The sequence below is a fragment of the Ochotona curzoniae genome, unplaced genomic scaffold, assembly GCF_017591425.1.
Source record: "Ochotona curzoniae isolate NIBS_2020 unplaced genomic scaffold, NIBS_Ocur_1.0 contig_2321, whole genome shotgun sequence".
NCBI classification, from domain to species: Eukaryota; Metazoa; Chordata; class Mammalia; order Lagomorpha; family Ochotonidae; genus Ochotona; species Ochotona curzoniae.
Genome location: NW_024465421.1, coordinates 9,423,159 through 9,447,630, shown reverse-complemented (window position 1 = coordinate 9,447,630; position 24,472 = coordinate 9,423,159). Strand labels below are relative to the sequence as shown.

The 24,472-nt window shown below is 49.4% G+C and overlaps 1 protein-coding gene across 4 annotated transcripts in view; it reads right to left on the bottom strand.

Moving 5' to 3' along the window:
* Nucleotides 1-24,472, bottom strand: part of XPO6 (exportin 6) — a 103,391-nt gene that overhangs the window by 6,000 nt on the left and 72,919 nt on the right. For all 4 annotated transcript variants that reach the window (XM_040973165.1, XM_040973164.1, XM_040973162.1 and 1 more), the window contains 9 exons: nucleotides 24,375-24,444; nucleotides 17,705-17,864; nucleotides 14,361-14,453; nucleotides 7,998-8,142; nucleotides 7,183-7,329; nucleotides 6,266-6,455; nucleotides 1,732-1,887; nucleotides 741-855; nucleotides 399-570 (listed from right to left, as the gene is read on the bottom strand). In XM_040973165.1, coding sequence (XP_040829099.1) covers nucleotides 399-570; nucleotides 741-855; nucleotides 1,732-1,887; nucleotides 6,266-6,455; nucleotides 7,183-7,329; nucleotides 7,998-8,142; nucleotides 14,361-14,453; nucleotides 17,705-17,864; nucleotides 24,375-24,444 — 1,248 coding nt within the window. The remainder of the gene's footprint in view (nucleotides 1-398; nucleotides 571-740; nucleotides 856-1,731; nucleotides 1,888-6,265; nucleotides 6,456-7,182; nucleotides 7,330-7,997; nucleotides 8,143-14,360; nucleotides 14,454-17,704; nucleotides 17,865-24,374; nucleotides 24,445-24,472) is intronic.

Here is a 24,472-nt window from a genome sequence, read left to right as displayed (position 1 = left end):
CCTCATCCCGCCTGTCCTGACTGCAACCGCTCACGCTGAGCGTCTGAGGGCAGGGAGCGCTCCCCAACACGGAAAGGCTGGGTGGCTTCCAAGAAGTTGCCTTGCAGCTCTGAGATCATCAAAGTTTCTATGAGGAAAGCGCATGTGCTGTGATACTTAACTGAGCTTGCCTACTTAGCCTGGGATTGAGTAATCAGCCACACAGATTCCACACTAGTTCTATGTAAGCTAATCCATAGTGGAAGACTGCAAGGCTAAAGGTGCTCATTCTTGGAAAAAACTCTCACAACAATACTGAAATAACTGACGCCTGACTCTAAAACGTAATGTCTTTTTCCTACTTCATTACACCCCAACCTCAAGATGGGAGGCGGCCCATGCCACCTAAGCCCTCTCACCTCGGCGATGATGGGATACACCTGCTCCATGCACAGGGCAATGATGCTGGGGAGGAAGGGCTTGAACACCTGGCCGGGCTCTTGCACCACCACCTGCAGGATCTTCAGGAACTTCTCCACCACCCGGCAGCCGGTGCTGCCCTCGTGCAGGATGCTCTCCGCCAACTGCTCTCTGCAGGCCAGACCACAGCATACGGTCACCAAAACCCCACTGCCCCGGGGACCAGCCTGAACACCAGCGCTTGTGGTGGACGGGGAGAGGCAGCCGACAGCCCAGGCCTAGCAGCCAGGCCCTGCTGCTCCTCCCTGGAGGCCAGGCAGCTTGGCGGGGCGGGGGACTACCTGGTGAACATGTTGAGGAAGGTCTGTATGATCTGCTCAGTGAAAGGCACGCCCATCTGGACTCTAAGGCCGCGAAACAGCGTGAGGAAGAAGCTCAGCATCTCGTCCGTCACATCTGAAGAAAGGAACGAAAGCACAAGATGATGGCGACGCCCCGACAAAGGGATGGAGGTACCCTCCGGGCACACGGCCAGGGCACCACTAAAGGCATGCTGAGAAAACTGCTCTGGGTAGGGAACTCTGCTTCTTGGGTTGCCACAGGAAGTGAGCAGTGCCTCGCAGCCTCCAGCAGCAAGTGGACCATTCTGTGCCCACGCCGCTGGAACTGTTCAGAGGGGTCTCTCCAGGACACAGTCCTTCAGCTGGGTCAGGGGTAAGAGGCTCCATGCGGATAATAAGGGTGTGCACTGGCTGTTCAGCCCTGGCCCATTAAATGGATTAATTGCAGAAAATATCAGTTACGTGGAGTGTAATTCCAATCTCAGATCTCAACAGTTGTTTTATCTGGGATGTCCTGCCCCTAACTGCACCCAATCTGCTTGTATGGAAAACCTATTGACGGACAAGATCCTGGCATTTCTCTTGCAAGCCTCTATCAGTGACAGTGACCAGGTGGGAAGAAGCAAACCACCTACGCCGTGACAGTTACACAGCGCTAAGCTGAAAAATCCTGCCTCATCTGTCGTGTAACACCCCACTACTCCTATATCTGACAAGGCTGCAGGGTGGGCCCAGGCAAACACGCAAAGGGCCAAGCAGCCAGAAGCCTCCATCACTCTGAGCTCCATAGCACAGGGCCCCAGGCCACATGATGGCTCTGCTCCCTCCCTCATAGGGCTCCCCCGACTCCCTCCGACAGTGAACACCACAGCGGCCCACCCTAACACAGCTCCCCTTCATAGAGCAGCTGCCGTAAGCGCTACGCCTCTGACCAACTGCTCTGGCTCTCGGGAGGGCCATCCACCAGTGAGGCCTCTGGGCCAGCTCCTACCTGACTGATGGATAAAAGCTGGAAAGAGGGCCAGGGAGACCTGAACGGATTCCTGCAGCGACTGGTAGCAGATCTGGCGGGACTTGGTGGACTCCCCAGAGATGTTCTCCACAATATCTTCTAAGACACTGAGTGTCTGGTGGATGATCACTTTGGCTGCAAATCAAGATCAGGTGCAGACTGTGAGGCATCTGAGGATAGTGGGGACTGCGGAGACAACCACCAGGCCTGGCCAAGGGAGCACGGCCCCGTGCTTTCTCTATTCTCTCTGTTTACTTATGCTTCTCTCTGCTGTCAGGACTCCAACTGCCCATCTGTTTGCTCAGACTTTTGCTCCCAATTTGCCCCTACCCATCAGTAACAAGTCCACAAAGGGGAAGGAAAAGAAAAATGAAATGACCGAGGGGAGAGCGGCTGAGATTGTCAGAACTCTGCACTGCTAAATTGTTGAGAAAGCAAATGTCGCCAGGCAATTAGTACAGGCAAGAAGGGACATGTGCAGACCCATCTCCTGCAGCTACAGACAGCCCCCTGGTCTGGGTATCTACACAAACTGCTCAAGTCTTGGCCAATCAGGCCTGACAACAGGTATAGTTATCGTCATCCTTTAGAGTGGGTAACAGACCATTTGAACACCCCAGTGCATGATACATACAGCACACAGGAACCCCACGGCAGTAACTGGTGGGTACTGCGAGCCCTGGCAGCCACCCAACAGGCCCTAGACACCTCTGTACTCTGGGCTGTCAGCCCCTCCCTTGGCAGGCTTGCCGTAAGGTTTGGAGACCAAGTTTGGACAATATGAACAATGCGTCTGGCATGGGAGAAAGTCCAGGACAGGAAAGCTGCCATCATTCCCACAGCTGTGGAGCTGCTTGTCAGGCTCCCCAAGAGATGTCATAGCTCTGCCTGAGCCAGGCATGCTGAGCCCGGCCACCTCCACAGGCTGACCCGGAGCTGCCTGGGCATGCCAGCTTCCACATGAGCCTCTGTCAGGGCTGGTGCAGTGACAGGGAAGGGTGACAGACTCAAGCCTGGTCCCCAACCCTGCCTGTTCCTGAGTGTTGGTTTCTTCCCCTGAAAACATGGATTAACACCACCACCTGACCCAGAGGATGCAGGACCAAAGACAACAGTCCCCAGTGGGCCTGGGCCAGTATAGGGAGCAGTGCACTGGGCGGTGAGGGACAGCCTCGCCATGCCACCCGCTGCGTGGGTCATGTGTGCTCACGACAACTCCAAGCACGTGAGCTTCTCCCATGCCAGGGACTGCAGGCTCAGGGGAAGCAGCTCAGAGGGGAAAGTCAGGAAGGTTAAGAGATTTCTGCCACTGAAGAAAACTCCAACAAGCATTTATTTATCAAGCTGTGTAAGTTAGAATGTGGGACACACTACTGGGAGAATGGGGAAGTGAACTGTGCTCCCTCTGCAAGACAGGATATTATGAAACTACAGAAACCACTTCTCAAAAAGAGGCAAAAAAAAAAAAAAAAAAAGCCACAAAAGGACAGACTCAGGAGACCCGTTGCTGATCCTAACCCAGGCCCCGGCCCTAGGATGGCCAGACCTTGGGGAAACAGTGGCTCCCCAGAGGACAGCTTGGCAGACACTACCTGCAGCAGGTAACTGACTGCTGGCAATGATGCAACAGGCAGAAGTGACCTGTACACACCACTACACTGAAAACTGTTTGAAACAGCTGGAATAAATTACAGGACATTCCAGAAGAAAGCAGGCCCTGACTTCTCACAAATGTCATAGCGATGAAAGCTAAAATAACAGGGTGTTTTCCTACATTCAAGGAGACAAAAGCAATATGACAGCCAAATGTAACACATGACCCATGCATCTTCTGCAATTTTTAAAAGTAAAAAAGAGGATTCTGGGAGAAAATGTTAATGTGGTCCATGTTAAATGCCATCACTTTAACAGTGTCTACCATCTTGGCTGTGTTAATGGCGTTTGCTTAGAGAGTGCAGACAGTACCTTGTTCTATACAAAGGCAAAGCATCCACCAAGAAAGGGCTGAAGTCCACCCAACTTTAAAAAGGTGCGTTTTTGGTGGGCAGAAAGCGCCAATGTGACAAACAACAACTGGCGAAATCTGGGTGGAAGATACACAGAATACACAGAGTGAGTCTTTGTTTTAGTCTTTCAACTTTTACATAGGTTTAGAACTCCTTTAAAATACAAAGCTAGGACAGGAGAAAGGCAAGTTTGGAGCCTCCATTTCCCCACTGTGGACCGAGGGTAATGTGTCTCGCAGGAACACAGAGACTAAATAAAGTTACGTACACAAAGTTCTCGAGCCAGTACCTGGCACGTGGCAAACACTCAGCAAACACTGACCCTGTTCTCAGTCATGTTTAGCACTGGCACTCGGCAAACTCTATCAAACACATCACCCTTTTCCAGCTGCTCTGAAATGAACCTGTGACCCTGAGGCCTGCTCCATCCAACGAACCATAAGAGCCACTGCACAAGTTGCCATGTCTCTCCCTCAGGGAGGGCACCTGCTGAAATGGACCCTTCCCAAGCTGGTGCCTTGAGTTTCAAGCTGGAAGCCTTCTTGCATTAATGTCATGAAGCCTTCGGGCCGTTTGTGACCACAGAGCAAACCCTAACCTGTGCTCGCTGAGATAATTACCAAGTAGCACAATGGAACACAGAGAATGAGAAAAGAACAGTCTTAAGCATTGTAAAACATGATGAGGCTTACGATGCGACTCAGCAGGTAAAGCTACTGACTGCGACACCGGCACTCCACATGAGCACTGGTTCAAGTCCAATTCAGCTCCCTGCTAATGTGCCTGGGAAAGCAGAAGATGGCCTAGGTCCTTGGACCCCTGCACCCACTTGGGAGACCTAGAGGAAGATCATGGCTCTTGGTTTCATTCTGGCCCAGACCAGGCAAACTACTTAATCTTCCAAATCCTAGTTCCTTCATCAATAAAACAACAGTATCTAACCGATAAAACAAACAGCAGAATTCAAACAATTACTGAATTTTTGAAAAATATTCAAAAGCAGGATCAAAGTCCCAGGACCCTCACAGGTACGAGCATCTGGGCATGCTCAAGTCCCTTACATAAAATGGTGCAGTATTTATAGTCTCTCAGTCAGCAACTCTAGATTATTTACAACACGTAATGTGAATGCTATATAGTTGCTATACTGTAGTGTTTAGAGGAAAAAAATCTGCACATGTTCAGTACAAACTGACTTTTTTCCCCAAATATCATCAATCTACAGAGGGTTGAGTGCAGGCATGTGGGTTCTATGGACATGGGAACTAACTGCCCACGGAGTTTGTCTCAGCAGGTAAGCTAGGGGCAGGCATCCCGCCTCTGCTCCTGGTTCCAGCTGCCCGCAATGCACAATCCGGGACACAGCAGGGACAGCTCCCTAGCGTGACATGGAGACTCCCACGACCCTGGCTCCTGGCTTTGGGCTGGTCGAGCCCTGGCCACTGCGGGCACTGGGTGAGCTTTGCTGCACTCCGTCTTTCTCCCTAGTCCCACTCTTTTATCCTCATAGCTTTATACAATGAGCATATGTTAATATTCACAATTATACAAGTAATGTTTTTAGAAATTGTATTCATGACTACATCTAATACATCACAAGGCATTCTACCAAGGACACCATCTAAAGATATTTCATCCTTTGATTCCTGCAAAAACATATTACACATTGAAAACCTCTTTTTACTATTTGCTACTTCAGGCAGACTTCTCAGAGAAACCAGACACCATATCTGACTTATTTTTCTCCTCACTAATATAAACAAGCAAAGTTAGGTGCTGTTTGTAAAAATTCCAAGTTTTCAGAAAACCTCTGAATTATTTGTATTTAGAAAAAGGTCAGAGAGTAATAAATTCTTTCTCAGTGTGTAGAGGTGCACAGTTTTATTTGTTTATACAGAACTGGACCAGCCATCACTGTGGGCTTCAGCAGATGGATGGGACGTGTTAGTTTTCTAAATGTTTTACATCTTTTTTTTTTTTTTTTTTTTAAATTAGGAAGGCAGATTTACAGAGAGGAGAGACAGAAAGATCTTCGACACACTGGTTCACTCTCCAAATGGCTGTAATGGTCGGAGCTAATCCGATCTGAAGCCAGAAGCCAGGAGCTTCTCCCAGGTCTCCCACGTGAGTTCAGCGTCCCAAGGCTTTGGGCCATCCTCCACTGCTTTCCCAGGCCACAAGCAGAGAGCTGGATGGAAAATAGAGCAGCCAGGACATGAGCCAGCCCCCATATGGGAATCCCAGTGCTTGTGAGGGGAGCATTAGCTAATTAAACCATCATGCCAGGCCCATATCTTACATTTCACATCAGAAAATGGGCAGCCTGTGAGGGAAACCAGTCCAGCTGATGAGTTCACCCAATTCTACCTGGGATCTTCCTCCTCTCTCACCCAGGGACTGGCCACAGGCCTTCATCTTGGGAGCCTTAGGGGCACATCTCACCTGCCACCAAGAAGGATGCTGCCCTACCAGTATCTCCGGCTTGCCCTTGGCTTAGGGTCACTTACTGTCATCCAGCGGCACCTTTCTCTGTGGGGCGACAGCACTGGGTTTCAGGTCACGATAGTCCCGGGAAAGTGCAGAGATGAGGCTGGCGTGGTTGATGGAGCGCACGGGCCACTGTTGCTCATTCTCTGGAAGGTTCGGCCATGGAAGCAGTAGGATGTTAGAGAGGGCTCGGCACACCAGCACCTGTGCCTGGAAGAAACCCCACAGGCATCACGAGCGGTCAGAGAGCCACAGCAGGCAGGGTGCCATGATGGCCCCGCCTCCAGCAGCCCCACGCACCCTGCGCTCAGACCCCAAAGCCCCTTCCTTACACCCAGAACACCTCTTGGTCCAACTCCAAGGCCAGCCAGTGAGGAAAGAGAAAGGAAGGAGAAAGGCAAGACTGGGACCAGAACAATCCAGTGCCTGGCCCCACAGGCAGTCCCGGCACTCTTCCTTCCCTCCACAGGGTGGAGAAGCCCTCGGCTGCTGGCTTCCCACACCCTCTCTGAAGCTGATAGCAGAGCTGGTAGATGGCTCTCACAGCACAAGGCAAGCACAGTGCTGGGGCACAGCAGCTCTGAAGTACCTGCTTTAGTCCCCTGTACATCCTGAGTCTGGGACAGCACACTGCCTGGGGCTTCCCAACCCTAAAATACCAAGCACAGCAACAACAGACAAAACCTACAGACTGCCTCGGCCCACGATGAACATCAAGAGAAGCGTCAGACCCTGGTACAGGTCACCAGCTGTCTCCCTGTCCGGAGGAGCCTCCCACCCAGCCTGGGGTCGGCACACCGACTGCGTGCCTCCCAACGGGCACAGAGGCCCTGCCAGGGTGCCCCAAGTGAGCACTTTGCCTGAGACGAACTGTGAGCTGGATGCGAAGCAGCCCCCACCTGTTCTGCCCCCCCGCACCTGGGCCTCCAGCCCCCACCTTGTCGACGAGGCGCTGGGCAGAGGCATCGGTGACTCTGTTGAACACTTTCTGCACTGCAGGGATGCTGATCAGAAACACGGGCCGGACAGTGGTGGCCAGGGACACCAGTAAGTGGCATGCGGACAGCAGCAACTTGTCCTGGACCTGGAAAGGCAAGAAGGCATGCCGGGTCACCGCCATCCTGTAAGACACAGGGACTGGCAAGAACTTTGCTGAGGCAGCCGTGTGTTCCTAGCTGCCAAATCCACCCACTCAGGCAGGCTCAGGGAGCCCAAGGCGCAGCACCAGGTCACCCGAGAACCTGAAGCTGCTCTACATACAGACAGGAAACCACTGCTGAGCAAAAGCAGCGGCATGCCACACTACGCACAAACTCTGCCTTCTGTAAAAACCCAGAAGATTCAAGAGGCATGTACAGAGAATGAGGCCAGTGCCAGCCTCGGCAGGGAGGGGAACGCTTTGGAGGGAAAGATTGCAGAATACCATAAACTGTCAGCCTGTAAATGTGAACATTATTTTATCTTTTCACAACAGAGCTCAGAGTTAAAAATAATAGTTGTATTTACATGTTCAGGGACTTCAAGAACATTCCTAGGAAATCTGCACTATCTTTGAGTTTTCGTTTTTTTTAGCAACATTTTGAAAGCCCCCTTTATATGAGAACGACTGCTAAAAAGGCACAGGAAGTGACACACAGTGCATCGTAACGGCCAGAACCTGTGGATGCCAGCTGTCATTTTGGTTTTGCGGTGGGCAGGCAGATGGGCACAAGGACAGACAGGGCACAGGGGTGGCCTGGGCAGCTGCAGGACCTTGGTGCTGATGAGAGGCGTCACTGCGTCCATGGTGGTAGAGATGAGCGTCACGAACTGCTGCGTGTTCTGCCGGTGAGCTTCGCTGCAGTACTGCGCCAGCCAGTGGGAGTACGCCTGCAGCGCAGCCAGGGACTGGGCATGCCTGCGGGAGAGACCGAGAACAGACTTGACGGCCTAGCACTGACCTGTCTCCCCAGGAGATGTCAACTCCGTCCCTGCACGTCTGCTCCAGCACATGGCTAATCGCAGGCAGTCACTGACTTGCTCACACAGGACCTGAAACATCCGACACTTGCTACCTGCGCTACCGCCACCATCACCCAGAAGGCACACAAGCAGACTCAGTTCCTCTGCAACACACATGCCTTCACCTGAGAGGATGAAGTCAAGGGACAGCGTGCTGCCTTTAGAACCAGGCAAGTTTAGGGGCCAGAGCTGCGGCCCAGCTAGCTCACCCTCCACCCCGTGGCCCTGGCAAACCATATCGGCATCAGTTCATGCTCTGGTTGATCCACTTCCCCTCCCCATTTATGGCCTGAAAAAGTGGTGAAGGATGGCTCAAGTCCTTGGGCCCCTGCACCCATGGGGAGACCAGAAGAAGCTCCTGGCTCCCAGTTGCATCTCAGCTCAGCTCAGCTCTGGCTGTTATGCCCATTTGGGGAGTAAGTGAACCAGGAGATGGAAGATTTATTATTTTTCCTCTCTCTGTAAAAACAATTAAAATTTAAAAACAAAAAAATAAATCCATCTTTCAAATAAAAATAAATCATAAAAAGAAAAATCCAAGTGAAGTTTAATTTCCAATGTGTGGACAACAAAAGGTATTACAGCATTGCAAATACAGTTTTTTAAAAAAAGATTCATTTACTTTTATTGGAAAGGCAGATCAGCTTTATGAAGAAAAGAGACAGAAAGATTTTCATCCACTGTTTCACTCCCCAAAAGGCCACAATAACAAGAGTTGAACCAATCCAGAAGTCAGGAGCCAGAGGCTTCTTCTGGATCTGCCATGTAGGTGCAGAATCTGAAAGCTTTGGGTCGTCCCACACTGCTTTCCCAGGCCACAGCAGGGAGCTGGATGGGGGAAGCAGCCAGAACACGAATCGGTGCTCATATGGGATCCCAGCATTTGCAAGGTAAGTATTGAATTACTGCAACAGGCCCTGCAAATAAGGCTTTGCTAGAAGATTCTTGAATGGGAAATTCCACCACACAACATATTCTATGTGGCTGGAGGGTAGCTGAGGCAGGAGGCTCTCTGCCTTCTGTGCCATGTGAGAGAGGCAGCAGGAGGCTCACTGCTTAGCAGACAATACATTGGTAATGAAGGGAAGGGCTGCCTGGCTTGCCATCCATGGCATCATTAGTCCCTTTCTGTAACAGTAGTTGGGCTGCTGGGGGTCCTTGCAGATGACGTAGTGACATGGCTCCCTGCAGGCCGGGCTCCACTGGCCTCCACCAGCACACTGGGGGCTGCAGGCGGCTGTTCTCCTGCCTTGCTTTTCTCTCCATTAGAGGGCATTCTTCAAAACATAGCTTTCCCTCCCCTCATCTTCTGCAACATCGCTATGCATGCATGGATTATGTGCATTCAACACAGCATTACCCACTATTCTTCCTTTTCCTTGATCCAACTGTCAAACCTGACCAGGAAAAGCCCTCCAAGCCAGCCCCTGCATTCTCTCACGCTGCCAATGTTCACGGAACATGTCCTTCCTTCCTGATTCAGCAAATTCAAGGAGAGCCCGCTCCAGGACCGGGGCACTGCTCTTTCCAGCAGAGCATATACTTAGAACTCAGGGCCAGGGCAGGCAGTGATGTGGCACAGCAAGTTAAGCTGCTGCCTGCAGTGTGGTCAACCTATATGGGAGCCAGTTGGTGTTCTGGCTGGTCCATTTCTGATCCAATGTCCTGCTGATGTGCTTGGGAAAACAGTGAAAGGTGATCTAACTGCTTAGGCCCCTGTACCCATGTGGGAGACCTGGAAGAAGCTCCTGGTTTCAGCCTGGCCCAGCCCTTGTCATTGCAGCCATTTGGAGAGTGAACCAATGCAGAGAAGATCTGTCTCTTTCCCCTTCTCTAACTTTGCCTTTCAAATAAAAATAATCTTAAAAATAAAACAAAACAAAAACCTGTGATCAGGCACAAAGCGTAGCATGGCTGTTGAGTGCCAGCTCCTGACATGACAATTCACCTGTACTACACATTAACATGTTTAACCTGAATCCAAAACAATGGAAGTGACGAGACAAATCTGTTACAGGACTCTCTTAAAGAACAAAAATACAACAATTTAGTGCTGGTTCTGAAAGAGCCAGTCATTCACAAATGGGAAACTGCTCAAGGTAATAGGTGACAGGTTTGATGTGTGGTCCATGAGTAGTATATATGGATTTACAAAGACATATTCACAAAGATGTTTTTACAAAGATATGTATTACAAGGATTTATATGGATTTACAAAGATATATACAAAGATATATCTATACACAAGATGGCATCATGGCATCCATTACATTTTTTAGATGTTAATAATGGCATAAGGGTCCCACAGAATGGTTCTACTCCTGGTGGGGGTGGGGTGGGTGTGCATACACACACACAGGCTTGAAGATCTGTGGACAAAGTGACACGTGTACGATTGATTTTCTCTTTAAAGCCGTCACTGCTGTTATACAGAGGGTCACCTCCATTCCTGGTTCACCGCCTGAGAGCAGCTTGGTGAGGCTGGAGCAGGAGCCTGAAACTCCAGCTGGGTCTCCTCCATGGGCGGCAGGGACCCTCCTACTTGAGCCCTCCCAGGTGCATGTCTGCAGGAAGCTGGCACTGGGAGGGGCCAGGATGCCAACTCGGGCACTCTGCTAAGGGATGCGGGTGTCCCAAGTGGAACCTTGACAACTATGGCAAACATCCACCTAGATCATTTGTTTTTAAGTGGCTCGGGGGGAAAAAAATCCTCAGGGTGTTTGCAGAGAGAAAACTTGAGCAGATGTGGCAAAATATTTATAATTGATGACTCTAGGCCAAGAGTGTAAGGATGTCTAGCATTTTTCTTATTTTCTTCAAGTTTTTGAATGCTCCGAAATAAGCTGGATAAGAACAGGTAATGAAGGAAGGGGCCAGGCTACTCAGACAGATACTGGGAGTTTGAAATTCAGACTGAGCCGGCGGCGATGTCACAGTTTACACTTACAGTCCACTGGCCAGCGCATCCTTCACTTGGAATTCTTCCAGCAGAGAGGACAAACCACAGCAGCCCGAGGCTCCGCAGGCCGCAAGGCTCTGCAAGGCTGTGTAAGCTCTGTTTACAAGCACACTGGCATTTTTCTCAGGCAAATTGACAAATTCTCAAAGGAAAGCTAGACTTTTTTTTTTTTTTAAGGTTTTAAGCTATCATAGTAAATAAGATTCCCTTTCCCCACTTGCAGCTCTGTAACAGGAGTTGGCAGACTTTTCCTAGAAAAACCACAGCTGAAATAATCTAGGCTCTGTAGATTATATATACCCCGTATCACAGCTACACAGTTCCGTTGCACGGTGCAAAAACAGCTGGGAACAATGCATGACAGGTAAGACTGTGCTCCAATCCAACAACAAAAGGCTGTCGGCCAGGTTTGGCAAGCCTCCTAGATAGTGTCAAGGCCAAGGGTAGAAGGCTCTGGTACCAGAATGCCCTGTCTCAGGTCAGGCTGTCCTTTCCAGCTAGGGTTCCTGACACCCAAACTCAAAAATCCCTCATTATGCTGCCCTATTCTTTTCCTCGAGTTTTCCTGTTTTGATGGTCTAAGCATATGTGGGTTTTTTTTGTTTCATTTTGTTTTATAGTCTTGTTTGTTTAAGTAGCAGAGCTACTTAAAACACAGTAATGCTATGCTGATTCCAAGCTTCTACAATCAGAACTCACCACAGGAGCTCCTCTATGGGCCTCCAAAATGCGGGAAGCGATCGATTTGAGCCCAGTGTTATTTATGGGCAGGAGAACTCCTGAGTAGCAGAGGAATGAGCAGTTAGATTTAGCAAACTGCACTGAGGGGGGCAGCAGGAGAGCAGGTTGGGCAGGGACTGGCTACTGCCATCACGTGGACTACAGTCGGGAGAGCATCCCTGAAGCCCACTGCCACGGGCTAGGGGCTCGTCCGTCACTTGAGATGTCCCTCCTGCTGGCAGGTCTTCACTAGGGCCATCCTTTCTGCCAGGGCTTCACTGACTTCCACATCCCACTGCACCCAGAGGCAGGGTCCTGACTCCTTCCTTGGCCATCTTTTAAATCACAGGAGCCTGTGGGTTCAGATGGGGCCTTCTGATGAGCAGTTGGGTAACAACTCACCTCCAAATCCCTTCCACACATTGCTCTCCTGCTGGATTCCTATCTCTGAATATTATGATACAGCTATTTTTCCTCTAGGTTCTTGGGTTACAACTCCCTAGCGCGTATAATTTCCTAAATGAATAGGGCAGCTGGCTTTACGGTGTAGCAGGCAAAGCCAATGCCTATAACATCGATATCCCATATAATGGCTAGTTTGAGTCCTAGCTAGTCCACTTCCAATCCAGCTCCCTGTTAATGTGCCTGGGAAAGCAGCAGGTGTTTGGGCCCCTGCATCCACGTGGGAGATCTTAGAAACAGCTCCTTGCTTTGGTCTGGTCTAGGCCTGGCCAGGGTAACCATCTGGTGAGTGAAGCAGTAGATAAATGCTTTTTCTCCCCCTACCTCTCTCTGCCTTTCAAATGAGTCAAATAAATCTTTTTTTTAAAAAGCAATCATGACAGTAAGGCTATCTTTATCTCTTTCACCAAAACAGACACAGATCTTTTGCTCAAACATCTGACCTTGTGTCCTCAGTTCCAGCAAAGTCTTAGAGGTTTCACTGCAAGCCTTTTCAAATACTTCCAGGGTCCTGTCAACACTAGTAATTCTGGGAACAGCCCTGGTTAAGCACAGGACAGGGGCTGGCCCAGGAGAGCCGGCCTCAAGCTCAGGGGAATGGCACCTCCAGCCCCAGCTCTCCAGCAGGCCTACACATCACAGCTTCTACACAGACCCAAATGAGCTTGCTTCAGCAAAATTTCGCATCACCCCTTTCCCCCAAGAAAACCACTCAACCCTATTTTATTCTCATGACACTAAACCAGAGGTCCTTGTGGGTGGACTCGGTCACCCTTAGCTGATGCAAACACAATCCTCTAGTGAACTTCCCTTCCCAAGCAACCTCACCCGAACCCACAGGAGCTGGCTAAGGCTTCTCAAAATTATTGCAGGCTCATCCCCATCTTCACCTCTGGGATACAGAAAGCCAAAACTGTCCTCATCATAATGGTGAATCTCCACTGGCATGAGACAAGGGACGGACGTGATACAATTTAGGGAACACGTGCTCCCACATCCTTGGGCGTAAGCCTGGCCCTTCCAGAACAGCTTGTCATGTGATGAATCTGTATGACTTCCCCAGATGGGAACTAGAGGAGGACCTCATCCTCCCTCGGAAGCCTGGTTTTCAGTCACGGAACAACCCTGCTTCTGGCTTGCACACTTTCTGCTCACAGCCTAAGCCACTGCCTTGCTGGTTCCACTGGCAAACACAGGAGGGGAGAATCCCTGGGTTTTTCATGTGCCTGCCAAGGCTTCTGGAGGGAGGAAGATCCCTTCTTCCATGCCTTGCTCTTCCCATCTATTACTTACTGGTTCCTTAGTATCGTTGATAGGAAAGTATTAAACACAAGTAAGTATCTCCCAGTTCTGTGAACCTTGCTAGCAAATTGACGGAACTGAAGAGCAGGCTGTGGGAACCCCGACTCGCAGCCAGCTGGTCAGGAGCAACCCGACTCGCAGCCAGCTGGTCAGGAGCAAAGATCATCTATAGCTTGTGATGGCTGTGGAAGAGGGCGAGGGCAAGTTCACTGACTTAACTCTGCATTTATGCAGTCCAAAGAAAAGAAGTGACACTCACTGTGTCCACTACTGATTAACTGCTTGCTTGCCACATCCATACACATAACAAAATACTGTGTTTTCTCCACACACCAGTTTCAGTCAATGGTTTAAGACTCAAGGTACACAGGTGTTCCTCCATCAGGGTGCACCACACCCGGCACTCACCACCTCCCATCTGCAGGCCCCTGTCTCAGCTTGGACTGTCTCTGCCTCCATAACACCTACTCCACATAACTCCCTCCCTAATGCTCACCTGCCTGACAAATCCTATTCACCCAGACATATAGCCCAACTTGTCCCTCGCTCAGTTTGGGGGTGTTCCCCTTCACGGCAGCCACTATAGTCCCCTTTTCTCTAGAAAACCATCAACAGAGGGGAGATGAGGCCTCCCTCCTGAGCATAGGCAAGCATCCCAACTTGATACTCACACGTCAATGAGGTCGGGTTTCAATACTGACGGCACTGCAGTCTCAATGTTGTACAGTTTTATCTGAGATCCGTACAGGGTGACTTTGACCAGCCTGTTGACAAATAGGCAAGACAAATATTCAGTTTATGGCCTGTAACAGACAAAACAGACAGGTGCCAACAAAGGTGCCAAGGAAAGACGCTTTCTCATTTGAAAATGAATCCAGATCACACCTCAGTTTACCCCAAGAAAACAATCTATGGACAGACAAGGAAACTTAGAGTAAGCACTGTTTGCAGAAATTTTCAAAACAATGCAAGTATCCAACAGAGAATATAATCAATAATGTTTGGGAATGTAAGGACAACTCTCAAGGCATTTGGAACACAAAAAGGCTGCAACATATATATACAAAGAGTATGGTAAATTTTTTTTTAAAGAGCGTATCAATTAACAGAATGAAGGCTGGAAGGATTTTCACCAAAACTGCCTCAGCAGTACCATCTGCTTTGGGGGTGGGATGGATGATCTTCCTCTACTGCCCTGTACTTCCAAATGGTCTATAATATACATACTGAGAATGGCATTTTTTTAAAAGCTTGCCTTTCTTTAAATAGTTTATCTAAATAAGTTGACAGGAATCTTTCCATAAAACATATAATGATAAAACCATGTTTTTATTTAAAATTATTTTTAAAAAGAAATGCTTCAAGAAGGAAAATATATCAAAATGTTCACTGTAGAACATGAGAATAGTTCAGTAAGCTTCCGGATAAATGGAATGAAAAGTATGAGTTTATTTTGGCACAAAAATTTTTTCTTTCATTATAAATGGTAATCATACATGAGGCAAAAACTATGCAAGGATTCCAAAATTGCTTTTTATTTTCATCCAAAATTAACTCATACTATTTTTTTAAGATTTGTTTATTTTTATTGCAAAGTTAAATATAAAGAGAGGAGGAGAGATACAGAGGAAGATCTTCCGTTCACTGATTCACTCCCCAAGCAACCACAATGGCCAAAGCAGAGCCAATCCGAAGCCAGAAGCTTCTTCTGGGTCTCCTATGTGGGTGCAGGGTCCCCAGGCTTTGGGCCGTCCTTCACTGCTTTCCCAGGCCACAAGCAGGGAGCTGGATGGGAAGCGGGGCTGCTGGGATACAAACTGCTGCTCCATATGGGATCCTGGCACATTCAAGGCAAGGACTTTAGCTGCTAAGCTACCATACCAGGCCCAAGTCATACTATTTGTTCCACTTTCCATAAACTTCCTGAAGTATCTTTGTTTGGTGACAGTATTCCTTCTATAATATGTGGAACATTCCTGAAGATTTGGGGGGAAAAAATGGTGGGATGGGTGTTGGCATAGCAAGTTAAGATGCCACTTGGGACAGCTGCATCTTATATCACAATGCCTGGTTCCAGTCCCAGCTGCTCCACTCTCAGTCCAGCCTCCTGTTGATGCATCCAGGAGGCAGTGGGTGATGGTTCAAGTATTTTGGCCCCAGCCACCAGCAGTTATAAAGAAAGAACTAGAAGTCAGAACCTCTGAAAAGAGACGACACTATAACAGGAGCTCCTCTCTGAAATGAGAGAAAACATGCTTTTGTTCCAAATAGCAATATTACAGATTGGGGTTGATATTGTGGCACAGCAAGTTAAGTTACTGGCTGCAATGCCAGTATCCTGCATGAGCACAGGTTCAAGCTGGACTACTCCACTTCTGATCCAGCTCTTACTGACACATCAGAAAAAGCTGCAGAAGATGGTCCAAGCATCTGGGAGCCTGCTGTCTGTATAGGAGACCCGGCAGAGTTCCAGGGTCTTGGCTTCGGCCTTGTCCAGCCCTGGCTCTTACAGCCATCTGCGGAGTAAACCAACGAATGCAACATCTGTCTCTCACTCTCTTCATTACTTTGTTTTTCAAACCAATCAATCAATCAATCAGTATTGGGGGGGAATCACAGATCACTCAGGGTTGGGGAGCTTTCAGAAAAGTAAATAAAAAAGAGGGGGTTAAAAAGAAAGCCAAGGGCCCAACACAATAGCCTAGTGGCTAAAGTCCTCATCTTGCATGCATTAGGAATCCATATGGGTACTGGTTCATATCCTAGATACTCCATTTCCCATCCAGCTCCCTGCTTGTGGCCTGGGAAAGCAGTCGAGGACAGCCCAAAGCCTGGGGACCCTGCACCTGTGTGGGAGACCTGGAACAAGCTCCAGGCTTCTGACTGGCTCAGCTCTGGCCATTGTGGCCACTTGGGTGGTGAACCAGGGGATGGAGGATCTTTGTCTCAGTCTCTCCTTCTCTCTGTAAATCTGACTTTCCAATAGAAAGAAACAAATCTTAAAAAAGAAAAGAAAAAAAAAAGAAGAGAAATGAAAGAAAAAGAAAAGGCTAATATGAATTTCTAGGAAATCATGGAAATGATCAGGAATAAAAACAGTTCGGATCAGCACATGGCGTCACTCTCTGAATCCTGTTAAACATCAGAAACAAACCTCTAAATATTCCTTTACAATGTTTCTGTGTTAAGCAGTCTTAATATAAGGTTTACATAATGTTATAAAACATTACATAACCTCTGGGAGAAAACACTGCTAATGGACAATGAAGACCATGCAGCCATAACAAGAGCCTTTTCTTTCTCTCTTTTTTTTTAAAATATTTATTTATCTTATTGGAAAGGCAGATGCATAGAGAGGAGAGACAGAGAGGAAGATCCTCCGTCCGATGATTCACTCCCCAAGTAGCTGCAACAGCCGATCCGAAGCCAGGAACTTTCCTTCCAGGTCTCCCATGGGTGCAGGGTCCCCAGGCTTTGGGCCGTCCTCAACTGCTTTCCCAGGCCACAAGCAGGGAGCTGGATGGGAAGTGGAGCTGCTGGGATTAGAATCGGCGCCCGTATGGGATCCTGGGGCGGTCAAGGCAAGGACCCTAACCATTACGCTATCGCGCCGGGCCCACAAGAGCCTTTTCTTACACTTCACTGCAAATGAAGACAAAACAGCAAGTCACGGGCCTGGCGCAATAATGAACGTGTGAATGAAGGTCATTTGAGCTTTTATTTTCCCCAAAATTTTGTGCAGTTTTTTCATAGTATGCATTTCCATGAACTCTTAAAGACCCCCATGTGCACAGATTACAAAATCTTTGCTTCAAAACATGCATCTTTCAATTCCATTTCCAAGAAATTTTTTGAAGCATCTTATGAGGTGCGACGAGATGAGATGTGCAGAAGCGCTTTCCACCTCTGCTTGATTGCGAGCTGCCTTCACTGTTACCTGGAATGTGGCACACAGATGCGGCAGCAGAGCCATGAGGAACGAAGGAATGGCCCCGGCCCACAGCTGCCAGCCTACCTCTCCACGACCGTGAGGGCATCGTTGAACCTCGCGGCAAACACGTCCCCAATGAAGTACTCTGCCAGACGGCCCGCAGCCTGCAGCAGGGAGCTCAGGTCCCGGAGGGAGCAGTGCAGCCGCCGGCAGTCATTCTCAGCCGTGATGTTCAGCCTGGGACCTGGAACAGAACGCCTCAGTTTTTCACGGAAGCACACACTTTAGTTGTTCAACACGATGGCTTGCCTAGACAAGCCTCGCATGGCAGCCAAACCAGCTGTGAGGCAGGAGATGTCTGAGTGCTTCCCAGGACTCGGCAGGAAAACCGGGTGAAGCTTCCACCCTATGTCAGCACCCCCACCCCGACTCCGGGAGCTCCCATGACTGGGCAGGCAGACAGCAGGCTGTGCTAACCTGGACCAAGGGTCTCATCTCTTGATCCTGAAAGGCATGGACCTAAGGAGGACCAGGGACCTGCCCAACATGGGTCCTGTTCTCTGGGGCAGAGCAGGTAGTCCAAAGCCAAAGCTGCAGGATTCCAAACCTGCTGTCATTCGCACACGGCCAGGTCTTCAAAGGAAATCTGTGGGCTCACAGGAGGACAGGCCTGGCCAAGGTCAGAGCACTGCCCCCAGAAGGGCTGGATGCCATTAAGGGCACAAAGCCAGCATGCAGAAGATGCCGACCTCTGGCTCTGTGCCTACTCAGGCGATTCTCTCTCCCACCGTCCTCCTCTTTCAAATTGGCGAAAATGCTAGCAACCTTACTATTGTAAGGGTGAAATGTGTCCGAGAGCCTGTAAACTGAGTTTGTGGTGACCACGAACACCACAAAGCTGGTGACACCTACAACTGCAGGCTTCACTCAGTGGTGACACATCACCCAAGTAAAGGAGAGGCTCAGAAGCAGGACAAGGACATCCTCAAGTTCAGGCACTTCCTGGCACCGGACACTTCCTCTCCTCACCAGTGCTTACGGAAGACAGGGAGGCCGACCAGGCCACAGAGAGCCCTTCACCCTTGCAATGAGCGCAGGGAAGGCAGGGCTCTGGCCCTGGGCGTTTGCAGCCCTTCAACCACTCAGTGCACTTCTCATCTGCTCTTTCACCACCACTTCCCTCTGCACCCTCTGCTGGGATGCCAGGGCCTCCTCACCGGTCAGCGCCAAACCCCCTCTCTTGGGGATGCACAACTACCTTCCCAGAACTCAGACTAAGCACACAAGAGGACTTCCAACAAGGGGTTCCCATGCCCCTCACTCCTGCTCAGAGTGAACAGCCAGACTGCCCAGTCTCCACAGTGCAGGTCATGTCCTTGCTTCCCTCCAATGTTCCAGTCTAAGAGTGGGGGTCCACAGAATGCCCTAGGCCTCGCATCTGCTCTGCACCAAGACAGCAGATCGCTTCATGCTCTGTGCACCCAGGGTCTGCAAGGTCCTCCATGCTCACACCATTATCTATCCTGGAGATGGTGACACTTCATGCCCACAAGGAGACAAGCTACTAATCCCCAAATCCCCAGTGCTCAGGGGATGCCGGGGGCCAGTACAGCCTTGGCACAGACCAAGTGGCTGTAGGCGACTCCGGTAAGATGGAGCAGGCAGCAACCTAGAGGAGGTGTGAGTCTTGGGGTGCCTCCCCTGCTGGCTGGTGTTACCCTTGTGAACGCCTACTTCCGCCATCCAGTTCCCTACTGTAAAAGGACACTCTGCGACAGACCCCACATTAGCCAGTGTGTGTAACTGTGAGGAATGAGAGTGACTTCATGCCTCAGCTCCTGCATCAACTTCCAAGTGACAGGGCTAGGACAACCCCACGGACAGACAGGAGCCTGGAGAAAAGGGACACTGCAGCTGGGACACTGTGACGATGGATCACATCTCAGAAAGCAGGCCAGTCAGGGAAGGAGCTAACAAGAGGAGAAACCAAGGCTACTGCCGACCTGCCGCCGCCTCCTTGGCTGCACACACACAGCAGATAGAAAACTCTGCCCACGGGCAGCCCTGCGCAGGACACTGGCAGGGGCAAGTAGCTGCTCCTGCTGGAACCAGAAGATGGACCAGAAGGTTCTTTTTTGGCCATGTTTGTCACACGAGAAGGAACACTGCCTCCACGGACCACAGAAGGTGCCAACATGAATCTCCCAGTTGGCAAAAACACCACCATGACATACCTTTTGACTGCCAATGTGATTTCTGGAATTATAGTTATGCAACCCACTCCTGAGGTAAACATCTAAAACCTATGGCTTCTTTTAAGATTCGATTATTTTTATTGGAAAGGCATATTTACAAAGAGAAGGAGAAACAGACAGAAAGATCTTCCATCTGCTGGTTCACTACCCAAATGGTCACAATTGGCTGGAAATGAGCAGAGTCAAAAGCTGGGAGCCAAGAGCTTCTTCTTTCGGTCTCCCATGTGGCTGCTGGGTCCAAAACCATCCTCCTCTGCTTTTCCAGGCCACAAGCAAGGAGGTAGATCAAAAGTAGGGAAGCCAGGACACGTACTAAAGCCAGTACAGGATGCTGTACTTGCACAAAGGATTAGCCAATAGAGTCACTGAGCTGAGCCTCTGAAACGTGTAGTTTCTCTCCAACCAAATCTCAGGGCTCGGTTGGACATAAGCCCTAGGAGAAAAGCACACCCTAGGATCAGGTACAGGTGTAAGGGCCCTGAAGAGGTGAGGCCAGCTCTGCCTTCCACAAGCAACAAAGGAAGGTTGCCAACTCATCAGGCACAGGAGGCATGTTCCCTCTACCAGCCATCTCCACTTTCAGCTCCCTCTCCCATCAACCTCTGCCCTCATCACCAGTTTTCAACTTATTTGTTGTACTAAATAACTTGAATCAGGAGTATCTAAACACCAGGTCTTTCAATAGCTTAAGCATGTAAGGGACTTTCTGTGTTACTTTTAAAAATAAAACTAGGGCCCAGTACCATAGCCTAATGGCTAAATCCTAGCCTTGCATCCTCTGGGATCCCGTATGGGCACCAGTTCATATCCCAGCTGTTCCACTTCCTTTCTAGCTCCCTGCCTATGGCCAGAGAAAACAGGAGAGGATGGCCCAAAGCCTTGGGATCCTGCACTCGCATGGAGACCCAGAAGAAGCTCCTGGCTCCTGGCTTCGGATCGGCTTAGTTCCAGTCATTGTGGCCACTTAGGGAGTGAAGCAACAGACAGAAGACCTTTCTTTCTATATCTTCTCTGCATATCTGCCTTTCCAATAATAATAAAAAAAAATCTTTAACATATATATGTGTGTGTGTGTGTGTGTGTGTGTGTAAAGTAAAACTAAACCATCACCCCAAATTCAGTCTCCACTTCAGTATGATCCCTAACAGTTACCAGAAAGCTTAAAACTTGCCTGATTAAGCATTCTCCTCTTGTCAGACCACTTATCAGGTCTGCAGCCTCTTCCTGGACACCTCAACTGCATGCTAGGTAGCTCATTGCCTCTAGAGGGAGCCCTCCACTTTGACATAACACGGTGGCAGACACCAGGCAAACCTGTTTTTTTTCATGGTCCCCTCCCTACTCCTTGACCACAGAACACAAAAACAAGCCAAAGTCCAATGCTTCGTGACAGTCACAGAGTGAAGACAGGGGTGACATTCTTCCAAAGCTCTTTTGAGTTACCTGCAGCCTGGATCCTTTTCATATCCCTCTTCAAGTTTCCTCATCAAAGTCCTGGCGTTCTGGTCACCCCCTACTAACCATTTAGCAAAGTGCAGCAACTGGAACAGAAAGCAGCCCAAGAGGCCTGCATCCACCTTCCTTACCAGACAAACCACATGGAACAATGGTACCCGACTATTTCTCATTTAACCAAACTGCACCCTATACAACTCAATGACATGCAGAGGTGCCAGCTAATGGTCATATTCATGAAAACTGCAGCTAGTTCTTTCTTATACAGGCAACAAGCACCCCAAAACAAATCCTGCATCCCTGTCTACCTCCAGCCTACAGGCCTAACCATTACCACCAAAAAATCACACAGGGAACCAACTGAACTGGAGGAATAAACAGCTGTTTAGATCAACCCACATGTTCTATTTGGCCAAGACTTGGCTCACCTCCACTGGCCCCACCAAAAGTCACAGATCATCTGCCAAGCAGAACCTTCAGATCAGAGCATGACAATACAAAGCTTTGGCAGGTAAAATGTCACGGCCACAGGGAAGTTCCATCCTCTGTCCTTAAAGCTGACTGGATGTGCCCTGAGCCACATCCAAAGCACAGATCCTTAGCAAACCATTCTCTAGAGAAAAGAGAAATCACACCATTAGGCATAATTCAGTCTTCTTATTGTGGAGGCAGAGGAGAAGGGTGTGAAAACTAGTATTTGAGGCATTCCACTCTGAGAGGAGAACAACAACAACAGAATCATGAGCTAGCCAGGTCTCCTACCTGGCTGACAGGGACCCAAGTACTGAAGCCATCAGCTGTTGCCCAACAGGGTACACACGAGCAGAAAGGCAGACTGGGACCCGGGCACTTCCCTATGGTACACAGGTGGCCCGAGAGGTGACCTAAATGCTGTGCCAGAGCCCATCCCAGTCAGAGGGTTTCTCGAGAAGACAGGGTGACCTGCCAAGGGTATGAGAGGTGCACCACAACGGGGCACGCCACAGCAACATGACCCACTTCATCTTGGTCTAGTGAGGAAGCAGAAGCAACACCAGCAAAAGTAAAGGGCCTGAGCAGCACGCAGGGTCTTCTCAATTTGTAATATGCTAACTAAAGAGGGGGCTTCCTGATAGGCTGAGGAACAACAGCTTTGTGGGTCTTGCTGCTGCTGGCCCAAAATGTACATCCAACTGTCACGAAACATCACAGCAGTAGGAGATGGCAAGAACTATGACTGACTCCTCTCAACAAACAGGTTCCTGAGGAGACCCCCGTGAGTTCAGGGCTGGGCTAGAATAGAAATGCAAACCAAAGGAGGGCCTGGAAGCTATGAGCCAAAGACCACAGGTTTCTCCTGAGAGGCGCCGATGTTGGCCAATACAGCATAGAAGTCATGTGAGGGGGCAAATGACCATGGGAACCAGGGAACAATAGCCTTTGCACTGGAAACTTGGCTGTTGAGCCAACAAGGGACGTGGCGGAATGCTTCATCATGGATAAGATGCGAAGTAAGCGTTTCTCTGGCCGGGAGGCTTTTGCCCCAGGAGTGCACAGCAAGGACCAGGGCTGCGGCTGCGGTTTCTAAGCGATCTGGAAGAGTGGGCACTCCGTGAAATGGCCAGTTAATGGGCTTCCGTGATGGCAGGTGCGTGCCATTTGGTTTAGGGAAAAACACATCAAACAGTCCTGCCAGGAACAGCCCGAGTTGTCAGTCACTCCCCCAAAAAAACAACTTCAGATGCACTCAAGATTTTCTCACAACAGACTCCACACAACACACAATTTTCTGGACAAGAAACCCAGGAGCTCTTTTTTAAATAGATAAATACATTTAGGATCCTGAATACAATCTAATTTGAATAGTAGTAGTCTTGAGGGAAAGACCACCTGGCCAAAATTATTTCCAGCAACAAATTTTAGAAACAGCACAGCACATTGTACCCAAACAACGTTCAGTAGTGTTGACATGTATTTTACAGGCATGTCTGTGTTGAAAATGCCTTTTCAAAACTGTGCACGCTGCTGCTCTGACGGTGTTTCCAAAGCCAGAGCCTGCACTTGGGAGATGCCAAGTCCCGTCACCCTCCTGGGGCCATGGGATTAGTTAGGAACTAACGCAGTCCTGGAAACAAGCCAGGACGCCAAAAAAAGGGCCGCCTCAGCAAGAAAGGGCCCCTCGCAGAGGTGCTGTTATATACAACAAGCTTTGACAACAGCTACACAACAGAGGGGCTCCCAGCGGGGCCAGGAGAGACTCCTGCAGGGGGCATGCCATGGAGAGGATCAGTATGAGGCAGCTCATGGGAGGCAGCAGGCCTGGGAGGGCTTGTGGGTATTTTCACCAGGCAAAATGAAATGTCAGTTACTTCAACTCCTTGCCGATGCCCATCAAACATCATCTTGGGACTACTACTCACAAGCTACATGAACATCAATCTCATCAGCTGTGAGTCACTAAGAGTACTTAACCCCTTACCAGACAGCTGACAGACTTCAACAAGCAAAGCAGCACAGCACCCAGCACACAGTGAGTTATCAACAGCAACAACAACAAAACCCAAACATGCTAATGCCACACCGAAGCGGCGAGGCCTGTGAGCCAGAGCCTTCCCAGCCAGCTCCACTCACAGCAGGGAAGCTGGGCCACGGGGGAGCAGTGCACACCATGCAGCTTGGTCTGCTCAGGGAGGGGGCTGCTCCCAGTAGCGCAGACAAGCCCAAGGTATCTGCCTTCCTTCCTTCCAGACTTGCTGGTTTGAAAGACATGAAAAAATAGTGTAGGATTTTGCAAGTCTTGCCTCTATGCTCCAAACCAGTTTCTTTCCCAAGCACTGTTGGGAATGTTATTATGACCTCATCTTTTACCTGCCCCACAGCCTAGCAGGGCTATTCATGTTTTTTCCTTGTTTAGAAGGGGAGGGAGTCTGTGTGGGGTTGGGGAAAGAGACTGCAGGGAGAATCATATTCTAACATCAAGGTGGAAGGAATTAGCATCAGTCCAGTTGTTTATCAGTATCATTATTATTGAGTTTGATGAAATTAGAAAATAGAATCCAGTTTACCTGACCCTGAAGTTACTATAAACTGCTGTAATCCCAAGTAGACTTCTAAATTGTCCTGAAGAACTGGGAACTGAAAACAAAGAAACAAGAGTGCTTTT